Source organism: Podarcis vaucheri (assembly GCF_965113315.1).
Source record: "Podarcis vaucheri genome assembly, chromosome: 5".
Lineage (NCBI taxonomy): Eukaryota > Metazoa > Chordata > Lepidosauria > Squamata > Lacertidae > Podarcis > Podarcis vaucheri.
Window position 1 is genome coordinate 53,065,226 of NC_138763.1, and position 21,063 is coordinate 53,086,288.

The following is a 21,063-nucleotide window of genomic DNA, read 5'->3' on the forward strand; positions in this document are numbered from 1 at the left end:
AGTAGCAGCTGTTAAAAGCTCCAAGAAGGTATTTGAACCTTCAAGTTTCCAAGAAATCCAGGATTTGGATTCTAAGGAAGCTGAGCCATGGTTAAATGCTATGAAGGCTGAGCTTGATTCCTTAGAAAGGAACAAAACTTGGGAGCTAGTTCCAGTAGTTCCAGGAATGAAACTGCTTGGAAGCAAATGGGTCTTCAAAGCGAAGACTGATCAAAATGGCAAGATAGTCAGACACAAAGCCAGATTGGTAGCCAGAGGTTTTGCACAGGTACCAGGTGAAGACTATCACGAGACCTACTCACCCACGGTGAGATATGAGAGCATAAGGCTTATGCTCAAGCTAGCTGCAGAGGAGAATCTACACATTAGTCACCACGATGTAAATACAGCGTTTTTGTACGGATCTCTAGGTGAATCACTTTATATGCTTCCACCTGATGGCGTACAGGTAAAACAGGGATTTGTTTGTGCTCTGAAGAAGTCCCTTTATGGTCTCAAACAAAGTGCACGGTGTTGGCACACAAAACTCACTGAAGCATTGTTTTCTCTAGGTTTTCAGCAAGGAAAAGCTGATCCATGTGTGTTTGTCAAAGAGGAGGGGCAAAAGAAACTGTATTGTTTGTTTTATGTTGATGATATTTTATTCTTTTGGAAAGATGTCACAATGTACAATAACGCCCTAGCTCAACTGAAAGAGCACTTTGACATGAAAGATCTTGGTGAGGTAAACAACTACCTATCTCTGGAAATAGAGAAAGATCAAAGTGGTAACATTTTAGTACACCAGTCACGGAAAATTGCTGATGTGTTAAGCAAACTAAACCTGATGGATGCAAACCCTGTAGACACACCGATGACAACAGGTTATCAGGTAGAAGACACTGAAGAAGCATTTTCTGACACCACACTGTACAGAAGTGTGCTAGGCAAGCTAAACTTCATTGCCAGATGTTCAAGACCTGACATTGCTGTTAGCTGTAATTTGCTAAGCAGACAAGTTAACAATCCTACTGTTAAGGATTGGAAAGCTCTGAAACGCATAGCACGCTATTTGAAAGGCACTATGCATTACAGACTGAGATTTAACAATCAGAAGTCTGGTGGTCTTGAAATTTTTGCAGATGCAAGTTTTGGAAGTGACACTGCAGACAGGAAAAGTACGTCTGGAGTTTGCTACATGTACAATCAGGGTCTTTTTGATTGGTTATGCAAGAAGCAAACAACAATTAGCTTAAGTACTTGTGAAGCTGAACTAAATGCACTGTCTCATTCACTTAAGGATTGTGAATGGTTGTTACAATTGTGCAAAGACATGAAAATTCCTGTCAAATGTCCAATCCAGGTTTACCAGGACAACAAAGCATGTTTGGCTTTGCTGAATTCGGAAGGTTGTAAGCAAAGCACGAAGCACTTGCAATTGAAGGTGCAACATGCTAGGGAATATATTCAGAAGGGACTCGTAACGGTGTCCTATATGCCAGGTAATGAAATTCCTGCTGATGTATTGTCCAAGATTGTATCAAGGGATCAACACTGTACCTATGTACAGAAGTTGGGTTTGTACTGATATTGTACGAACATGCTGCCCAGTGATGTTCACAGAATGGGGGAGGATGTTAGTTTCAGCTCTCTTCACTGTGCAGCGAAGTGCTTGTCACAAGACAATGTTTACATTCCACAGTCAGAGTACTGTTGGGTTTTCACACGGGAATGGGAAGCTGGATGTGACGTACACTGGTTTCCTGTTTTTCACAGCTCTCTCGGTATTCGTTATTCCGAGGAGAAGAACGGTTGCTTCTCTGCTCCCGCAGAGGCAAGATGCATGTTTGTAATTTCTCAACAATGAACTGAAAATAAAGCAACTTTAAGCATGTGGCACGTACTGTTCGTCATTCCGTTGTGCACAGGACTCTGCAATATCAACATGATATACTCCCCATAATCAGCCTCTAATTACCTCTTGCAAGCTGGATAGATGGTATTGGCAGCTATCTTCCAAGGCGCCCCTAGCGCCCCCCCCCCCGAATCTAGATAATCAAAGTCTTCTGAGAGTGCTCGGAGCTTACCTAACTCCATGGGGGGGGGGACACACTCAGGTAGGGCTAAAGAAAGAAGTAAAATAAGTTTCAATCATATAATAATAATAATTTATTGAATAATTGCTTTGAATTCTGGGGTGACAGGCCACGGTCTTAAAATTACTAAAATCACTAGGAATACTTGGGCAGGGTATAAGTATGCAAGAATTACATAATCAGATGTAACTGTATAATTGTGCACCCATCTCTAAATGTGGGTTATTTGAGCTAATAATTCAGAGAAGGCAGAGTCTGACTATTTCGCAGGAAATCATGCCATTTAATTTGAATCATTGTGAGTGCATCTGCCCATTATCATATTTGGGAATAAATGTAAAACATGTCCAGTAAACCTTAGTTTGAGTGATCTCTGATTTCAGTGACATATTGAATGAGCTCATGCAACTGCTTTGAGTGCCTCTGGCAATGCAGTGGGTCATTGTTGTATGACAAGAATTTACCTTATTATGGTAAATTCATAACTTGCTTTCTTATTCTTCACTTCTCTGAAAGTAAATGTGGGCCACTGAGGATAAGAAATAAAAATTGAACTATGTACCTGATTCACTAACCTTGAAGACAATAATGTTGTGCTTTCTACTTCACCTAAGTTAAAAATAAAATTAAATTCTTGGTACAGGGCCTAAGAATTTCCTGGAAATGGGTGGGCTTAAAAAAAAATCTTGGCAGTATCCTTCTTGATCATTTATAGTCTTAATCCAAACAAACATTCAGAAGAGTCCTGGAACTCATCTCCTAGCATGCTTAAGTTTTTGTGTGTGTGAAATTAGTGAAGCTGAACATTCAAAACCAATGAGCCATATATGATGGGGCTATGAAGCACATAGCTGGTCTAGAGCTAAGTAACAAAATTCTAGGGGCCAAACTTGAACCATCAAAGCTTTCCATCCAGATTATCTAGCTACCATTTGCTGGCTACTTGTTCTAGAGGAAATGTACTTTAAAGCTTCTTTAGGTGTAAAATATTGCATACAACTGATCCTGTGCAATTATTGCTCTCACAGGGCTCCTGCAACCTGTCCAAAGTAACATCAGTTTAAAGTCTCAGGCCAGGGCTGGCCCAATATATCATGCCACCTGTGGAAAAAGACACAATACTTCTGTCCTTCCTCATTCTATGTATAGGACTGGCCACTGAATCTTGTTTCTACACTGAGGATGGATAACATCATTCAGTGCATCTGAAGGAAGTGGGCTAGTTTAGGGAGTGCGTGAGATACCAGTGGTGCACACATTTCTAATATCCAACATAAAGTAATGGTCAGGGTAATCTCAGAAGGAATGGCTGGGGGTGAGGGCTGCTGCTCCCAGCACCTACCATCTGATGCAATTGTCTCACTGCTTAATGGTAGTTTCAGCCTCTTCTTGGGTTAACAAAGGCTGTCTAATCTAATTTGCTTTTAGAGTTTACCATGAAGTCTCTGTTGCTTTTATAGAATTGAGACCCGCATATATCTAGCTCTTACAACCAGCTGGCAGTTACCTTTGAGTGGCACATCTAGCATTCTTTATTGGTTTAAACCAATAAAGTTTAAACCAGGGGTCAGCAAAATTTTCAGCAGGGGGCTGGTCCACTGTCCCTCAGACCTTGGGGGGGGGGCAGACCATATAACCCATAGGTGCATTTTAAATAGAAGCACACATTCTACTCATGTAAAAACACCAGGCAGGCCCCACAAATAATCTAGAGATGCATTTTAAATAAAAGGACACATTCTAATGTAAAAACACACTGATTCCTGGGCCGTCCATGGGCTGGATTTAGCAAATGATTGAGCCGGATCCAGCCCCCGGGCCTTAGTTTGCCTACCCATGTTTTAAACAGAGAAGGGTTTGGTTGTCTCAGGGCTAGCCCAACAAATGAAGCGTGTTTCTTCCCATGTCAGGGAAGAAGGGGTGACTGAAGATTTACTACAGGAACAAGGAGGGAATAAATATCTAGGTTGGGAACAATAGGGTTTGTGAATCAAATCAACCTGCTCTGAATCATGGCAGGCAGGTGCATAACCACACAATGCTCTTGAGCATCTTGCCCAGAAATGAGATATTCACAATTGAATTGTAGTTCTCAGGGATCTCAGGATCCAGGAAGAGCCTCTTAAGCAGGGGGTGCATCCTCACCTTCTTCAGGGCAGCCAGAACAACTCTCTCCTGCAGTAAACCCACTCAATCAATCCTGTCTGGTCAGATTTTATCAGCCATGACGGGCAAGGATCAAGAAGACACTTGGTTGCCCAGATACCCTCAAGCATCTTGTCCAAATCATCAGGCCCAAACAATTGAAACTGATCCTATACAATCTGAGCAGCTGGTTGCTCTGGGCAGTTCTGATCTTTTCCTAACAAAGGTGTTGAGGTCAGTACAAAAGCTTTACAATCCCGACAAAATCCTTTGAGGAACTTCTGTAGAGTCCATTCTATATCAGGGCTCTGGAGGGATTGTGAGGGAATTCAAAGGGCAGGTGCCAGCCACAGCTACCTGAATTTCAGCAGGGAAAGGAGGGCCAGGCCTGGGGGGCAGTAGCTGGTATGTGGGGTCAGCAGCAGGGTAGACAGTGGACCCTTCTGAGACGTCATGCAATCAACAACTTCCCAACAGTGCCTTCCTTAATGCCAAGTCTCCTACTTCCTCTTATATTCAAAGCATGTGCTGTTGGATACATGCTGAAAAGAACAGTCAAATAATATCTTCTTCACCAGCATACTCCTGATTTATTATTATTTTTTGTATTGTATTGTTATTTTCATGTAGTAGCATTTTTTTCTGAAGGGGCAGGCAGAGTTTTGCTACCCTGCTATCAGCCCTTAAATTACTCCTAAGAAGCTACCAGAGTATTGAACAGAGTATAGTGCATATGCTTCTCACAGAGCATCTAAGTGTCTAATGTGCCCAATTTCTGATTTACTTTTGGATAAAAGCATTGTTTTGCCAATGCAACTAGCAAATGGTATTCTACCTCTGCATATCTTGTATGTATGGGCAAAGCCTGTGAATAAACATTGCACTAGCTGACGTGATCTATGATTATAGAAATCGGGTTTTGTTTTGAGTATCATTCCCCTTATATCATGATTGCATGGTTTTTTATATTTTCATTTTGGAGCCGTGTTCTTTTATTCACAAAGGAAACCCCACATTTGAAATACAAATGTGAAAGTAAGATGATTGAAAAACGTTACCAGATGTACTTGCTGCATTGTCGTAGCCCTTAAATCAAAAGCCTTAAGTAACAAGGTGTCATGAGGAATTTGCTTGCATACCCTTTATTATCTCAAAGGGAATTTTATGTAGAGAATGTTAGAGTACTAGCTGAATTTACATTGAAGGGGCCTTCTGAAGCATTGATGAAAAATTCTAAGGAACTTACTGTGAAAACAATATTAAAAGAAATTGTATTACATGATTTTGTGTTAAGAGCCGAGTTGTAAGTAGCTATTGTATTGGAGCAGGGAACCAGGAATGAGAGGTCAAGGCAAGAGTCAGAGCTGGGAAGGGCTACTGTTGCCCAGAAACAGCCTAACCAGCAAATCTTTATAGCTCTTCTTGTTGAGGAGAGCCAGTGAACAGTCATTCCAGTGCTCGGAACCTGTTCGCTTTCCATGCAGCTATATAAGCTTATGCCTCAGTGGCTCAATACACTGGGTTACTCAGAGGTTCCTGGTTCTAGTCCTGACAGCTCTTGATTTCTGTTCCTTCTAGGTACCATGATATTTTTTTTCATGTAAAGAAGCAAGCAAGCAATGAAACTTACTTGATAATTAATTTGATTTAAATATTTAATGTTGCTTTTATTCATTTCATACATCCAGGGAAGAAAGATTTGTATTATTTAGTGCCACTCACCATTTTTATTTGTTCAGGTTTAATTAGTATTATTGTTAGAGACTGAGGGGGGAAATATAAATTAGCTTATGAGAATGTGACTGTGGCTCACTGAACACTGGCATGACGTCAGTGGGCTTTCTATGCAACCTGAGCATAATGTAGGTCTTCAGGTTCCTCAGTTACATTGGCACCAGGTCTCTAATGCTCAGACATTATTCTTCATGTTTAAGTAATAAGGGAAGGGACTGCATATAAACTGCAGACACTGTCACTAATAACTCCATCTGGTTTCAGTACAAGTGCATGGGGAATCTAAAGGCTGACAGTGTTTGTTCTTGGCACAGGTTCATTCAGTTTGTTTCTTGATCAGACTTCAGATGAAAATTTCTTGCCACCATTTCTTCATGTTCCTTAAAGAAATCCTCTATGTGTGTAATAAAGAGGGGGGCTGGGCTGGGCTTGACAGTTACTTGGAGTACTAAGGGAAAGCATAATTTATATACCCTCGTTCCAACCTTTGTGAAAATATACAAATAGTCATCACAAGGTACATGTGTGGTATAGGGGTTCACCCTGAAACATTAACAAGGAGGTAGTAATTTTGAAGTCAGCTGACCTTCTTGTACCAGTATTCAAGATTTGCAGTACAGGCAGACGCTGATAATACAGTTTTAGCAAAAGATAGCTAAAGAAAGAAAGTGGCATCCTTTATCAAGGCTGAGGATGAACTGAATTCAAGCAACCATTCACAATACTCACTAAAACCTGGTTTGGATTGCCACAGAAATTCCTTAGTTTTGCAAAGTAAAGGAATTAGTGGGAATGGGATTGTTTGCACCATAATCCAGTTAGACCCTGGAAAAGCTGTGGTATGTTGTATGTCCAGCCATGTGACCATGTAAGAACATACTTCCCTGGGCCTCTGGGACCTTTTCGCATGTCTGGAGACCACGAAACTCCACTTAAGATAAACCTGGTATATATTGTTCGGAAATGTCAGTTGTCATTACTGGATAAATGTTAAGTGAATTCAGCTACTGAGCATCATATTTTGAAGTTATTTCATTGAAACCTCTTTTTCCTTCCATCAGCAACTTATGCGGGAGCGGCAGCAGATGGCCAGCCGTCCCTTTGCTTCTGTGGACGTAGCACTTGAAGTAGGAGCTGAGCAAACAGACTTTCTACGAGGGCCATTAGAGGTAAGAACTGTGGTGCGGATGGGGGACCATTTCAATTTGCATACTGATAATGCTAGTCTCATCTGCATCTGCTTCTGAAACCAGAAGAGTGTGATTACCCGGAGCTGACAAGTCGTAGCTACATATGTTGTGCCGTTTTTGAGGCTCATCGTTTCAGTAGCATGACATGAGCAGTAACAAAAGCCACTGGAGAATCTATTAGCTGAGGTTGGAGTGACAATCTGCTCACCTGGCAGCCCTTTCTTGGTGGATAAGAGCTGAAAGAGTTTAAGATGCACATATTAAACAAGCCTCAAATGTAGTCCTCTGAGTACATAGTGCCCCCTAGTTAATGGTTCACATCTATCTTAATTAACTGAGATTGCTCTTTAAAATGAGCTTTGTGTTACATTTCATTATTCTACTTTTATTTGAGAGGCTTGGAGAGTACTGTCTACAGAGTATGTTGTCGTTTGTGACTAATGGCTACATTACAGCATTTTTATTGTAAAGGCAGTACTTCTGAAAGAGAAATTATAATATGCTAAGCAGTGGGATGCTGTATTGGAATAGTGCAATAATGCATGAAATAGATTCTGGAAGAGTCACCTAAAAATAAAAAAGAACTACAAATAGAGGATGATAATGACTAATCTAATTAGGACTCTCTTTTTTTTCAGTCATATTCATATATTTCTATACCTTTATTTACAGTATTTTGTTTATGAACTGTATCTTTTCTAGAACAAAAACAGCTCTAGAATTCTCCCAAATTATCAATTAGCTTTCACTATTTCCAGTTTTTCTTAAATCTAAGTTTTGTCTTGATTGTCTCAGTACCCTCTTTCCAGGAGGGAACAAAGGAACCTAAGTCCCCACTCCCAGATAATTATAAAAACCTCAGGGTACCATCCCATGCTCAGATAAATGGCCATAGAGCTCAATAAGCTATAAAGGAGTGGTGATAAATTTGTTCATATCCCTTTTCTTTTTCATTAAAAATAGTTTATTTCAGTCTCTATTTTAAATAAACAAATAAATGTCACAAAGTGATGCAGGCATGGGTTGTGGAGGTGTTTGTTATCAGGACTGCAGTTCCTGGGGAGAGGAGGCTTATCCTTCCCTCCCTTGAAGTCCTCAATATTGGTCTCTGCACAATTACAGTGCTTAATAATAATAAAAATAATCCTCATAGCTGTTTGGGGGATTTGTTTTTCTTTGGGGAGGGGATCTCAACTGGAGAAGGAAGCAATATATATATATCCCCTTCCACGTGCTGTGTTGCCAATAACAGTTGCATGTTGTGACTGCAATTAAGAAAAAACAGAGATTTAACTGCATACTATGCATTGAATGTAGGGACGCGGGTGGCGCTGTGGTCTAAACCACTGAGCCTAGGGCTTGCTGATCAGAAGGTCAGCAGTTTGAATCCCCGGTATGGGGTGAGCTCCCATTGTTCGTTCCCAGCTCCTGCCCACCTAGCAGTTCAAAAGCACGTCAGAGTGCAAGTAGATAAATAGGTACCGCTCCGGCGGGAAGGTAAACTGGAATTCTGTGCGCTGCTCTGGTTCACCAGAAGCGGCTTGGTCATGCTGGCCACATGACCCGGAAGCTGTACGCCGGCTCCCTCGGCCAATAAAACGAGATGAGCGCCGCAACCCCAGAGTCGTCCGCAACTGGACCTAAGGTCAGGGGTCCCTTTACCTTTTATGCATTGAATGTACCATTTAACCCTGCATTGACCCTAATATAGGATTATTATTACCCATTACAACCGTACAATTGCAACTGATGTGTTAGCAATGGAGTGGGGTTGTAAATGTTTTTTTGTTTCAGTACTGAAGAACTGTGCAGTCCAACATAGAGTGATACCTCTGTAAAGAAACTTAGATTTCCTGCAACCAGTTATTTCCAACAGCATATTCATTGCAATATAACAGGATTTCATGGAAATGCCTTTATAAGTACTGAGCTGAGATACTGCTACTGTATACCAGGCTCATTATAATCCCAAAGACCAGCTCTTGTTGAGTTTTCAGTCCTTCTAATAAACAGAAACTGATGACAATATTTATTTCTGTCATAATTTGAGTATTTTCAAAGCAGAGTGCATTAAAACAATCAGTCTTGCCAAATAAGCTGTGCTAGATTGTGACCAGGGAATGCAGCTGTCAACATCAACACCCCCATCTTCAGCTGTCTGGTGAATTTCCCTTTTGGAGAGAAACAAAGAGAGGCTCCGAGCTATTCAGGATGATGACTCAACAGCTGCATACAAAACTAAAGTTTATGTAATTAATCTGGAAAGCAATATTGTTATGCTCTATTTGGGTGGGAAGGGACAGGGTGGGTGGTGGGAGCACAGGCTTGTGGATTGTTTACTTACAGCTTATATAATTAAACTTTAGAAGTAAACATCAAAAGTTAATTGCTGCCATTTTCTATGACATGTTTTATTTAGAAACAACAGTGGAAGCTGAAATATTTTAATTATATTTTTGAGTTCTTATTAGGGTTTCTTCCTCCTTTATTTCTCCTATAATTGTACTCTGATGTTAGTACTCACTCCTTGGATATGTTCAGCCTAGCCTTATTAACATATACACAGTCTGGATACCATTCAGTTTTTCCCCACTAGAGGATTGCAATCTGCAGCAAAAAGGTGCATTGCCCTGAATATTAAAGTAATATGGTGCAATGTATTGATTGGCGTGTGGTATCTGCTGCATAGAGTTCAATACAAAGGATGAGCCTTGTCTTATAAAATTAAATTACAGGTCTTTTTGAACTTACAAAAGGAAAGTACAGTGGTACCTCGGGTTAAGTATTTAATTCGTTCCAGAGGTCCGTTGTTAACCTGAAACTGTTCTTAACCTGAAGCACCACTTTAGCTAATGGGGCCTCCCGCTGCCGCCACGCCACCAGAGCATAATTTCTGTTCTCATCCTGAAGCAAAGTTCTTAACCTGAGGTACTATTTCTGGGTTAGCGGAGTCTGTAACCTGAAGCGTATGTAACCTGAAGCGTAAGTAACCCAAGGTACCACTGTAATAAAAATTACATTAAATAGTCACAGTTCTCCTTAGCCCTGTAGTTGTATTCTAGTTATTTTACTGAAGAGGGTACGATGAAAGTAGGCTATTTCCATGCTATCCCATTTTTAGATTTACTACAGTTACAGTATGATTTATTGGAAACTATCTAACTCCATCCCCTTAATGAGATTTGCAAGGAAGAGGAGGTCATGGCATTATCCTAATTGTGTTTGTTTTAACAACCACTGCAATCTTGCATGTGTTTTGTATTTGTTAGGTGGCATCAGTTGACATAGCATTCCGAATGTTGACTATATTTTGAATCAACGTGGAACTTTCATATGATTATCTTTCCCAAGAGACTGTAGAAGTATTTGCATGTAGGACTTGCATTGTTGAAATAAAACCTCCCACTTACAACATTAGTACAGTTGCAAGTTAAGTTCACTTCAACCTCTTTCTCCAACCTTATTTTGTCAAATTTGATTCAAGGATAATTTGGATCAGGTATAAAGTCGTGTCACATTTTATTTTTGACATTGTAATAACTCTGTCGCTTCCAGTAATGTTATATTGACTGTGGATTGTTTAGACAAAACATAATGTCAGAGTAGCCATTACCTACAGTACTATAGGTCTTCTACTTGGTTTGTTAGTGAAAATGCTGCACATTAATATTGCTTCTGACATACATAATGTTGTGAGTTTCCACACTGATGGATGTTTTATTTGCATTTAATGCTGATTGTCAGGTACCGTTCCTTTATTTCTGGTGTGATGATATACATTCAGTGTTCACTTTTTGGATATTACCTTAGGGTAGGAAGCCAGCATAATTTACGCTGCCTGACGTTAAACCAGCATAAAGTACGCAAGACACAAACTGTGTTCAGGAGCAAGGCCACTGATTCTGCCCAAGTCTGGCAGTGAGAAAAGAAGCCTTTAAATAGAGTTAGACTTGCACCACTCTTTTTGCTAGTTTAAGTACTTGTTGGTTTACATGGACTCATGACTGAGCTGAACAGAGTGAGGATTTTGCATAAGATTTAGCAGAGTGAGGATTTTGCATTTTCAACATGACTTATGCTGGCCTCAGCTGAACCAGCTTCAGGTGGAATGAGGGACTTCCACTGGCATATCTCTGGCTGAGCCATGGTTTGTGAGGCAACCAGATGATTGGCTGATTGACTGAATGATTGATTTTAAAACAGTATATTTTACTATGACCACTTAACACACCAACTAAAAGAAGAAACGCATCATTGAAAAAAAGGTCAAATATTTGTTTAACGTTTGTACTATGCCTGCTAATACACATGTATAGGTGCATGTCTATCAACAATCAGCTACCGTGTATAAGATGGAGTTGAGGAATGGATGCAAGCTGTCAGGGTGGCAGATGCAGGTCTGCAACTGCCACCATCCTGGTCCCAGCAAGTGACAGCACTGCCACAGTCACATGATTCTTTATATTTAAACTAGAATTGGTCCAGACAGCCCTTCTAATACAGGATGGTAATAATAATAATAATAATAATAATAATAATAATAATAATAATAATAATTTATTACGGCCATAGGCCCATACAGATAAAAACAAGACAATCCTGTGTAATACTAATACAGGATGGTTTCACTGGACAGTGTTTCAAACAGAGAAGCATCTTCTGTAAAGCAGGACACATGATCACTGGGCTCTCCTGCCTCTTGTTTCATTTGCTAATTATGAGGTCGAAGCTCAGTCGGTTGAGTATGAGACTCATAGTCATGGGTTCGAGCCCTACATTGGGCCGAAGATTCCTGCATTGCAGGGTTTTGGACCTGATGACACTTGTGGTACCTTCCAACTCTACATGGTTTTTTTTCAGGGAAGCCTTGCATGTATGTAGTTGTGATCGGTTCAGAAATCTGTGAGCTTAAATAGCCTTCAGAAACTCAGACCTCAGACAGCCAGTGGCGGAGCTTCATGCTCCAGCACTGGGGGGCGGAGAACAGGTGGGGCAGGGCTGGTATGCATCCTGGGGCAGGGTGCACCACCCACAGGGGCGGGGTGCACGTCCTGGGGCAGGGTGCGCCAACTGCGGGGGCGTGGCGCCTAGTGCGGCAGGGGGCAGCCGCGATGGCACCCCACCAGGATCACACTGCCGGGGGCGGTGCACTCCCCCTGCACTCCTCTTCCTCCGCCAGTGCAGACAGCTTGGGGGTTAAAATGGCAGTGTGCCCCTCAATTCGAGGCTATGTCTCCAACTGGTGCTGGTACTATTATATTTGCCTGCTTTTGTTGTGCTATAGAAGTATTTATATTTTTCCCTATTTCAGTAGCTGTGCATTCCTACTCAGCACATTCCAAGACCTTACTTGTGTGGTATATTTCCTTGTATATATTTAAAATACACTTATTTGAATGATCTAGGTCCCAGTGAGATTTGAGGTTATTCTGCAAAGCTGTATAAATAAATCCACACCCCACCACACCCCATTAATAAAAGCAGTTATAACAATTTTTAGAAGTCTGTATTGTCAGGAAGCTTGAGCCCAAGCTTCTGTGCCATTGGTGGCTGCTAAGAATTCAGGGTGATTTATTTAAAGTACAATACAATCCAGTGCTCGAGCTTTGTGCGTTCAGGTAATTGAAGTTTATACTAACAAGCGAGTTTTCTGTTTTCCCTTGCCAATAAAGTGGGAGGACTTTTTAACTTGCTTTGCAAACCAACATCATTTTTTTTGCTGGGCTCATATTCCTGCTTAATTTAAATAATTTAATGAGCAATTTTAAAATCTGCAACCCAAGCATACTTGATTATTTTATACAAAATGAAACTGGTATGTGTGCTTCATCAGCAGTACACTTCTTTTACCCCTCTCTGATAGCAAAAGTTCTGCAGAAACTGGAAGTGCATTATTTCAACCTCTTCCTCACAGGTCATCTCATTGATCTGTTTCACAGACCCTTTTTACTTCCATTTCTCTCCTGTGTGGAAGGCTACATTTGTTGCCAAATTGACTTCACAGAAAAGCATAGCATATTTTACTGTTAAGATACAATCATGTCACATGATCTTAATATTATAATGCCGCATAAACTTAGAAGTATGCACATTTCTGGTCACTGTACCTCAAAAGGGTATTGTAGAGCGGACAAAAGTACAGAAAAAAGGGACCAAATTAATAGTTGGAGCAACTCCCCTACAATGACAATTTACACCATTTAGGGCTTTTTAATTTGGAGTGAGTAAAGTGGTCGTGACAGAATTGCAGAAAATTATAAATGGTGTGGGGAAAGCGGATAGAAAGGATGACACTAAGTGTCATCCAGAGAAGCTAAAATCTGGGAGATTCTGGACAAACAAAAGGAGGTACTTCACATAGCAGTTCTTATATTGTTCTAAAAAAACTGGAAGCTTTTACTAGCAACTGATCTTCACTCTCATTTGGGGGGGGGGGCAGGAAGACTAAGAGCTCTGATTACTCCATTTCTGATTCTTTCTCTCTCTCTCTTTTTCCACACTGCCCCCTTACAGGGTGGTTTCCCCCCCAGAATTCTTGTGGCTCCACTTGTGTGATCAGCTTTTAAAACGTCACCGTCTAGTGAAGTGTCAGTTTTGTTGCTGATTTACAATGGTTCCCCAACAAAGCCCATCCTTTGATCATTCATGCTACCACAATCCATTAGTCTCTCCACTGTGGTGTGACATCAATAGGTGTGACACCAATTTTGTGGTGAAACTAATATTTTGGTGATTCCATCCCACGACTAAGTTTTCCCTATCCTTGTCCTCTCTTCCTTTCATTGTCTCTACCATAGTTTCTAACGTCCATACTAGCATTATATCTACTCTTCATTGTCTATCCCGTGAATGCTATTCTTTCTATTCTTGGATTATTTCTTGGAGTTCTATTTATTCCTTCCTTAGTCTATACTAGAGTGACCATAAATGTGTAGCCTCATGCCATTCTTGCCCCAGGAAATGGAAGATTGTATCAGCCCATTTTCTTTCATTTTTCTAGCTTTCTTCTTTCTCCAAATCCAATTCCAAATTGCTTTTCTACCTTTCTGCATCTCCACTGATTTGCTCCACACTTTGACCTCAAAACATACAATATCAACCTCTTACTCACCCCACCCCACCCCATCTCTTCATCCAGTATGTTTTTCTCTAACTTGTCAGAACTCTGTGTAGCTAGAAATTGCCCTTCCACTCAGGCTGCCTCATTTATCTGGAAAACGTTTTGTCTCTCAGGCTATTGAATCTCTTCATTTGAGATATTGCCTCAAGACCTTTCTTTTTTCCTTAGCTAATGGCAGGTTCTTTCTGAAAAAAACATTTTGTGATACCTCGATGAAGGATGTTATTTTCAGAAAAAGATATTCTGTCGCTTTTATATCAAGGCACAATACCTGCCTCAAAGGAAAACAGAATTCTGGTTTACTCTCAGTAGTGCTTCCTTCTGTAGGAAAGAAAATCCTATAAATCTTGCTGCATGTTTATTTTCAGATGCATTGGTCTTGTAATATTTCTAATTCTGCAACTATTAAACACAAATCTATATTTTGACTCGAATCCCCCAATGCTATAGCTAAACATACACACATACAGGCTGAACTTGGACATGGTCTAGATACAGTACACATTTGTCATAGGTTGTTTTTTTTTAAGCTTTTCTGTTCTTTATCCAATAGGTAAATAGAATAAAAGACTTAGCATTGAGTTCAGGCAGAAATATCTCAGCTCAACCATGCTTTTGCTTCTTCAGCATATCTTTGCCTAGAGAGGCTCGCCTGATGCCAGCATTGTATATTTTTATGCACCAGGCAAATGCTTTCTTTTATAACTAGGCCTTTAGCCTCTAATTGTCTGTGGCCTTATATAAGTGGGTGGAATGTTTTTTATTGTATATATATTTTCCATTGGTTTTAATGTAATGGGTTGGTTGGTTTATTGATTATAACTTGCTTTTGTTTGCTTGAGCAACAAATTCAACAACAATAATAATAGTCATGTCTAGGAAGAGTTGACTTTATACATACCGTATTTTTCGTTCTATAAGACACACACACTTTTCCCCTCCTAAAAAGTAAGGGGAAATGTGTGTGCGTCTTATGGAGCGAATGCAGGCTTTGCGTGGCTATCCCTGAAGCCAGAAGAGCAAGAGGGATCGGTGCGCACTGATCCCTCTTGCTCTCCTGACTTCAGGGATAGCCACGCAAAGCCTCTTGAGAGGGAAAGCTGCGCAGCGCCCCTTTAGCAAAGTGGGAGGAGAAATGGAGACCCTTCCGTTTCTCCTCCCGCTTTGCTGGAGAGGCGCTGCGCAGAGAGGGAGAGAATATTTTTTTTTCTTGTTCTCCTCTAAAACTAGGTGCATCTTATAGAGCAAAAATACAGTACCTTTGACTACCCACAACTCTTTCTCACAGAGGATAGTGCTGCTTTGTTTTGTTTTCTCCCAGGTTGAGTAGTTTTTCATGTATTCTTGTGGCTTGGGCATATATGTCTCTTAACTTTTCATTATTTTCTATTATGCTAAGCCTATGGTTTTATTTTTGAAATGCTCAAATCAATATTTTTCTTTCCACAGTATTAACTAAGTATACAACACTAATCATACTCAGGGTAGACCCATTGACTCAAGTCTGTTTAAATCCTATTAACATTGTACTGTGTATAACCCTAAGAATGAAATAAAATACAGTGGTACCTCGGGTTAAGTACTTAATTCGTTCCAGAGGTCCGTTCTTAACCTGAAACTGTTCTTAACCTGAAGCACCACTTTAGCTAATGGGGCCTCCTACTGCTGCCACGCCGCCGGAGCACAATTTCTGTTCTCATCCTGAAGCAAAGTTCTTAACCCGAGGTAACATTTCTGGGTTAGCGGAGTCTGTAACCTGAAGCGTCTATAACCCGAGGTACGACTTTAGAGCAAAGACAAAAGAATTGAGGTTTAAAGCCAAATCCAGAGTAAATTTTAAAAAAAAGACTTAAGAACTATATTTATCTTTTAAACATGGCTTGTCCAGCATTTTGGAAACCATTTACTTAGAAGCAATTTTAAAGAGTTTGCTGAGAGCATATTCACACATTAATTCCTCACACATTCCCACCCCAGATTCTCTCTAGGAAGAGACTGAGAGTTGGCCTTGAGCTTATCCTGATTTATTTGTGCCCTTCCATGTTATCCTTGAAAGTAAAGATAGGAAGCCCCTCTGAATATATAAACACAGGACCTGAACCTAGGAGGTTGCACTCTGCGTGATGAGGCGCACAGTGAATATGCACATCATTTCTCCCTGTGGGGAATCTGAATGGGAAAATTTAATGGGGGAAACCGCTAAGTCAGTAAACCAGTCAGTAAACCAGTAGAGGTAGCACTTTAAAAAACAAAAAAGAAAGAAATCGGCCCATGCTTTCAGTTTAAGGTATTAAAAAATCTGATTTAATATTTTTATATTTAAGAAATGATGCCTTAAGCACACTCTGCTTAATCCAATTGCTATAAAAGTTACTGGAATGGAAATACAAGATTTCTAGCTGCACAAGATTTCATGCTCCAGTAGCATGAACAAAATATAAAGTTTAACTGATTAAGTGTAGGTGTTTTGTCATATGTTGACATAGTAATAGCATAATTTATTAATTAATATATTTAAATGTGCCGTTTCTGAGATTAACAATATCAAAATACAGAAGTGTGATGTTTTCAAGCATAATACAATTTCTGTACTGTGTATGCAAAGTTTACAAGAAAATGACACTGTAGATGACTCGATTCACTGGAATGAACACATGGAATGTTGCTTATTCCCTCCTTTATTGTGTTCTAAATTTTTAGTCAGTACAAAGCAAAGTATTTTACCTTTTTCTCAGGGCCATTGCTTCAAAAATGGTACTGTAAACCATATTTATTGGAAGACTTGCTGAGAATATTTTAAAATTTAGCAAATTAAGTTGTAGGAATGAATAACTATTTGTGCACAACAAAACTCATATACAGAGATATTCCCAATAAATAATAAATAAATAACCAAATGGGAATTTTTTTTGCTGGCTATTCAGTTATCTGCATTAAATTTGGGGTTATGACGGATTGCTGAGTGGTGAAGAATAGAAAATATGGGAAAGATGAGGGAAGGCCAAAGCTTTTTAGGGCATGAAGCAAGCAAAATACCAAATTCTATTGATAGTTTTAATCTTGGGACCAAATGAATAGATTGTTGCCTGGTTTATACCATTATATATTAGATGAACTGCTTTCTTATGTTCAGTATGTCAACTGATTAGTGATTAAGAGTCACAGTGGACTATATTTTTTACCAACTGCAAAGAATAAATGATTTGGATCATGATATATTGTCCATTTCTCCATCACTTTTGATGGCATCTGCTGTTGTTGTTGTTTGATGATTGCGTAGTATAATTACTGCTGTTATTTCAGAGTCCATCACCAATCCCAGGCCACTGTTGTGCAAGTCAAACCATTGGAGAGTTATAACATCTACTGTGGCTGTAGAGACCAGTATAAGAGAGACATGCTTTATTACAGCTGGAGCAGGTGAAGGCCTCCAGTTTCACTGGCACAAATACACATGGCATTTCTTCTTTCTGCACTCCTCCCAGCAGTCATTTCTCCTTTGGCCACTGCTGTAGATGCATGGCCTGTCTGTCTGTCACCAGGCATTATGGTCCTCTGCAAAGGATTCCCACATGGCAGGATTAATATTGCCAGTTTTCATGTCAGATTTGCAGACATCCTTATAACACAGAGTTGGTCTTCTAACAAGCCTGATGCCTAAGGCCAGCTCCCCGTAAAGCACATCCTTGGGAATCCTGCCATCTTCCATTCTATGGACATGACCAAGCCAGCATAGACATCGCTGATACAGAAGTGCCTTGAGACACTGTCATGCCATGTGATGCCCAAAATATTCCTAATGCAGCATATATGTACTCAGAGCTCCAAGCGCTCATTGAAGCAGATGGACAGTGGCAGGTCAGCACCTGATTAACTGGGGTCTGCCCAGCTTAAGACGGGCAGTAGTTGACCAGTGAGACACAACAATCTCTCCACAAATGGAAGGATCAACATATCATTATTACCCAAGGCAAGGTTTAACACAGTTGGCTTAGGCAATTGTGATACTGAAGTAGTATGGGTTGACAATGATGTCCCGGGAGCTGCCACCTTGGACAGGAAATAGGTTGGGGAAGGGGAGTATGCATGGCATCTTAAATGTTTTTTGGTTCCTGAGGAAACATGCCTGTAAACGTCTATTGAGATATTAGGGAAGGTGCATCCACCTAATATGGCCTTATTTATGTTCCATAATTCAAACATCAGTATGTCAAGTTTCCATCAGAATGCACAGAAATCAAACCCCAAGTTGGCAATTATGAGCCAAGTTAGATCTCTCCTGGCATTGGGGGTGGGGAGAGTATTTTCTGAGCATTCCCTAATATTTGGAGAATTACCAGCTGCATTCTGAGAGAAGCTGAGGCCACGTTTAACCATAGTTAACTGTAGAATTTTGATGGGAAGATTTTGCCTCATCCTATACTGTTATTTTTAAAACTCTTCTTGCATTTATATCCCTACTTTCTTCCATCATGGGATGCAAGGCCTTTGTTTATATGTCAGACAGCCTTCTTGAATCCATTGCATGCCAGCACTCCAGGGATTAATGGGATGGCTCAAGCACCAAACCAAGGAGAGTCACGTCCGGCTGCAAGACAGATCAAGACACAGAGTAGTCAAGGGATGGGTAATTTGTGACCCTGCAAATATTGTTGGACTCCCAACCACCATCATTCCTGTTCAGCATGGTTAACAGTCAAGGATGATGGAAGTTTTTGTCCAGCAACACCCGTAGCACCATAAGTTCTTCATCCTTGGCTTAATTGTATTTTGTGAATTGTGTTGAATATCATAATATTTGGGGTTGGTTTAGAAAAATTGATAGTAAAAAAATGTGATCTTCCCCATCCCCATCTCTCATAACTTTCCTTACCTTTAATTAGAAGCCATATGCAAAACCCTAGCTCTAATGTGTTGCTAAAACTGAGAAATGAACTTCAGAAATCTAGCAGAAAGCCCCTTGTCTTCATATATCTGTGCTTCTGTCAAGGCTCAAATCTAATTTTTAGGATTTTCTCTTTACATTACTGGTTAGCATTCCCTAGATCTAGTGACTAGGGCCAATAACCTTTTAACTTGCTTTAATACCATTCACTTGCTCACATGCCAAGTGAGGGTAAAATAAGGTCAAACAGAAGTGTAACTTCTTTTTAAATATTAGTTCCCAAAGAACAACATTTAAGCAATTTTTAAAAAAATTAGTCTAGAGAATCTTTGAATAACTAAAAATTATGGGGGTAATTAGGTGAATAACCTTGACATATTTCAACTAAGGTACAGGCATACATCCATTGCTGAGATAATTATAGCACAATGCCAGTTTTTGTTAAACATGAATACATGAAAGCAGCCTAGATAATAAGACATAATATTGTTGCATGGCTTATTTTCTCCTATGCCCCTTATAAAGGCAAGCGTATCTTTCATTTTCCTGTACCTGTACTACCTTTGTTGTGTTTTCTGTGTCAACCATCAAAATTATCTTACTTCAAGAGTCTTCACAAATAGCATTTTTGAATGTTAATGTGTAAGGTACTGATTTACAGAAAATCTACAGTGTCTCTGATGTGTGAAAGAAATTGTTCTGCCCCAGAGCAATGTTTATCTTCCGTGATTTATTCCACACTTGCTGCAGAGACTGTTTATACCAGAGACAACCAACTTGAATCCTCTTTTTCCCTTGTGGCTTTCCTTAAGCTAGGAAGACAGGACCATCAGATCAGGAATTACAATTCTCCTGTGAATTGCTACAACAGAAAAAGGAATGCCTTTAACAGAAAAATAATGTCACAATGTGTTGATGTATTTCTGGCATAAAACATGCTTGACAGTGAGAGTATAATTTTGGATCTTCAGCTACTTAGATGCATATTCTTTTACTATAATTTATTCTACTATGAATTAGACACAGAAAGCTCCTTCTCACTCTTCTTGCCATACAAGAGGGGAAAGGGAAAGCATTTAGAATCACACCAAATAACTACAAAAATGGCAGCACCATGCACACATGATACCTACAGTGCACAGTGCGCGCACACACTGATAGCCTCATTCTATAAATGCCAACGCTTGCAAAAAGCTTTGCTGGACGGAGAAAAGTGGCTATAGTATTGGTATGCTATCCAACACTAACCCAGTGCTGTTCCAATGGAAGAGTGTGAGTTGGTGCAGCTGTGCCAACTGCAGCCACCATTGTCCAATGTAGCATACTAGCATAACAGAAAAAGGTGTGGCATATGAATGGAGTGAGTACCAGTTCAAAAACCATTTCCGCCACCACTACAAACTGATAGAAAATTCAGTGCTGTAATTCCGCACAACAGGATAGTTGATCCATTAGGGTAGAGCATTGCTGCTGCAGGTATGACCATGTAAGACATCCTCTGTGCTATTGCAACTGTACATATCTTTTCTGTTGGAGTATCTGCTATGTGCATAACACTCCTTAGAGGCTGCTTAGTAAAGTAAGAAAAAAATGCATTGAAACTACATCCAAATAAACATGTTTAATTTAATTAATCATCATATTCCTATCCAAATCAAGATTGGTCTGGTTTACGACTGGAAGCATGAAGATGCAACTTTCTGAAATAAGCTACACTGCATAAACAGTAAAAGAAAAAAAGAAATGTTTTTTTTTTTTTCAAATAGGAAAAAAGTTAATATTGGTGAAATCATATCTAATGCACATTTTAAAAATAGAGTCATTTAGTGTATTGTTAGAAGTGCAGGTTTAATGCAATTTTTCTCAAGAGTAAATACGTACCAGTGAAGTACATAAACATTGTTAATTAATAGT

At 39.9% G+C, this 21,063-nt stretch overlaps 1 protein-coding gene across 3 annotated transcripts in view; it reads left to right on the forward strand.

Annotated features, from left to right (window-relative positions):
- ATRNL1 (attractin like 1) overlaps positions 1–21,063 on the forward strand; it is a 524,570-nt gene that overhangs the window by 379,042 nt on the left and 124,465 nt on the right. For all 3 annotated transcript variants that reach the window (XM_082222558.1, XM_082222560.1, XM_082222559.1), the window contains exon 27: positions 7,016–7,123. In XM_082222558.1, the coding sequence (XP_082078684.1) occupies positions 7,016–7,123 (108 nt within the window). The remainder of the gene's footprint in view (positions 1–7,015; positions 7,124–21,063) is intronic.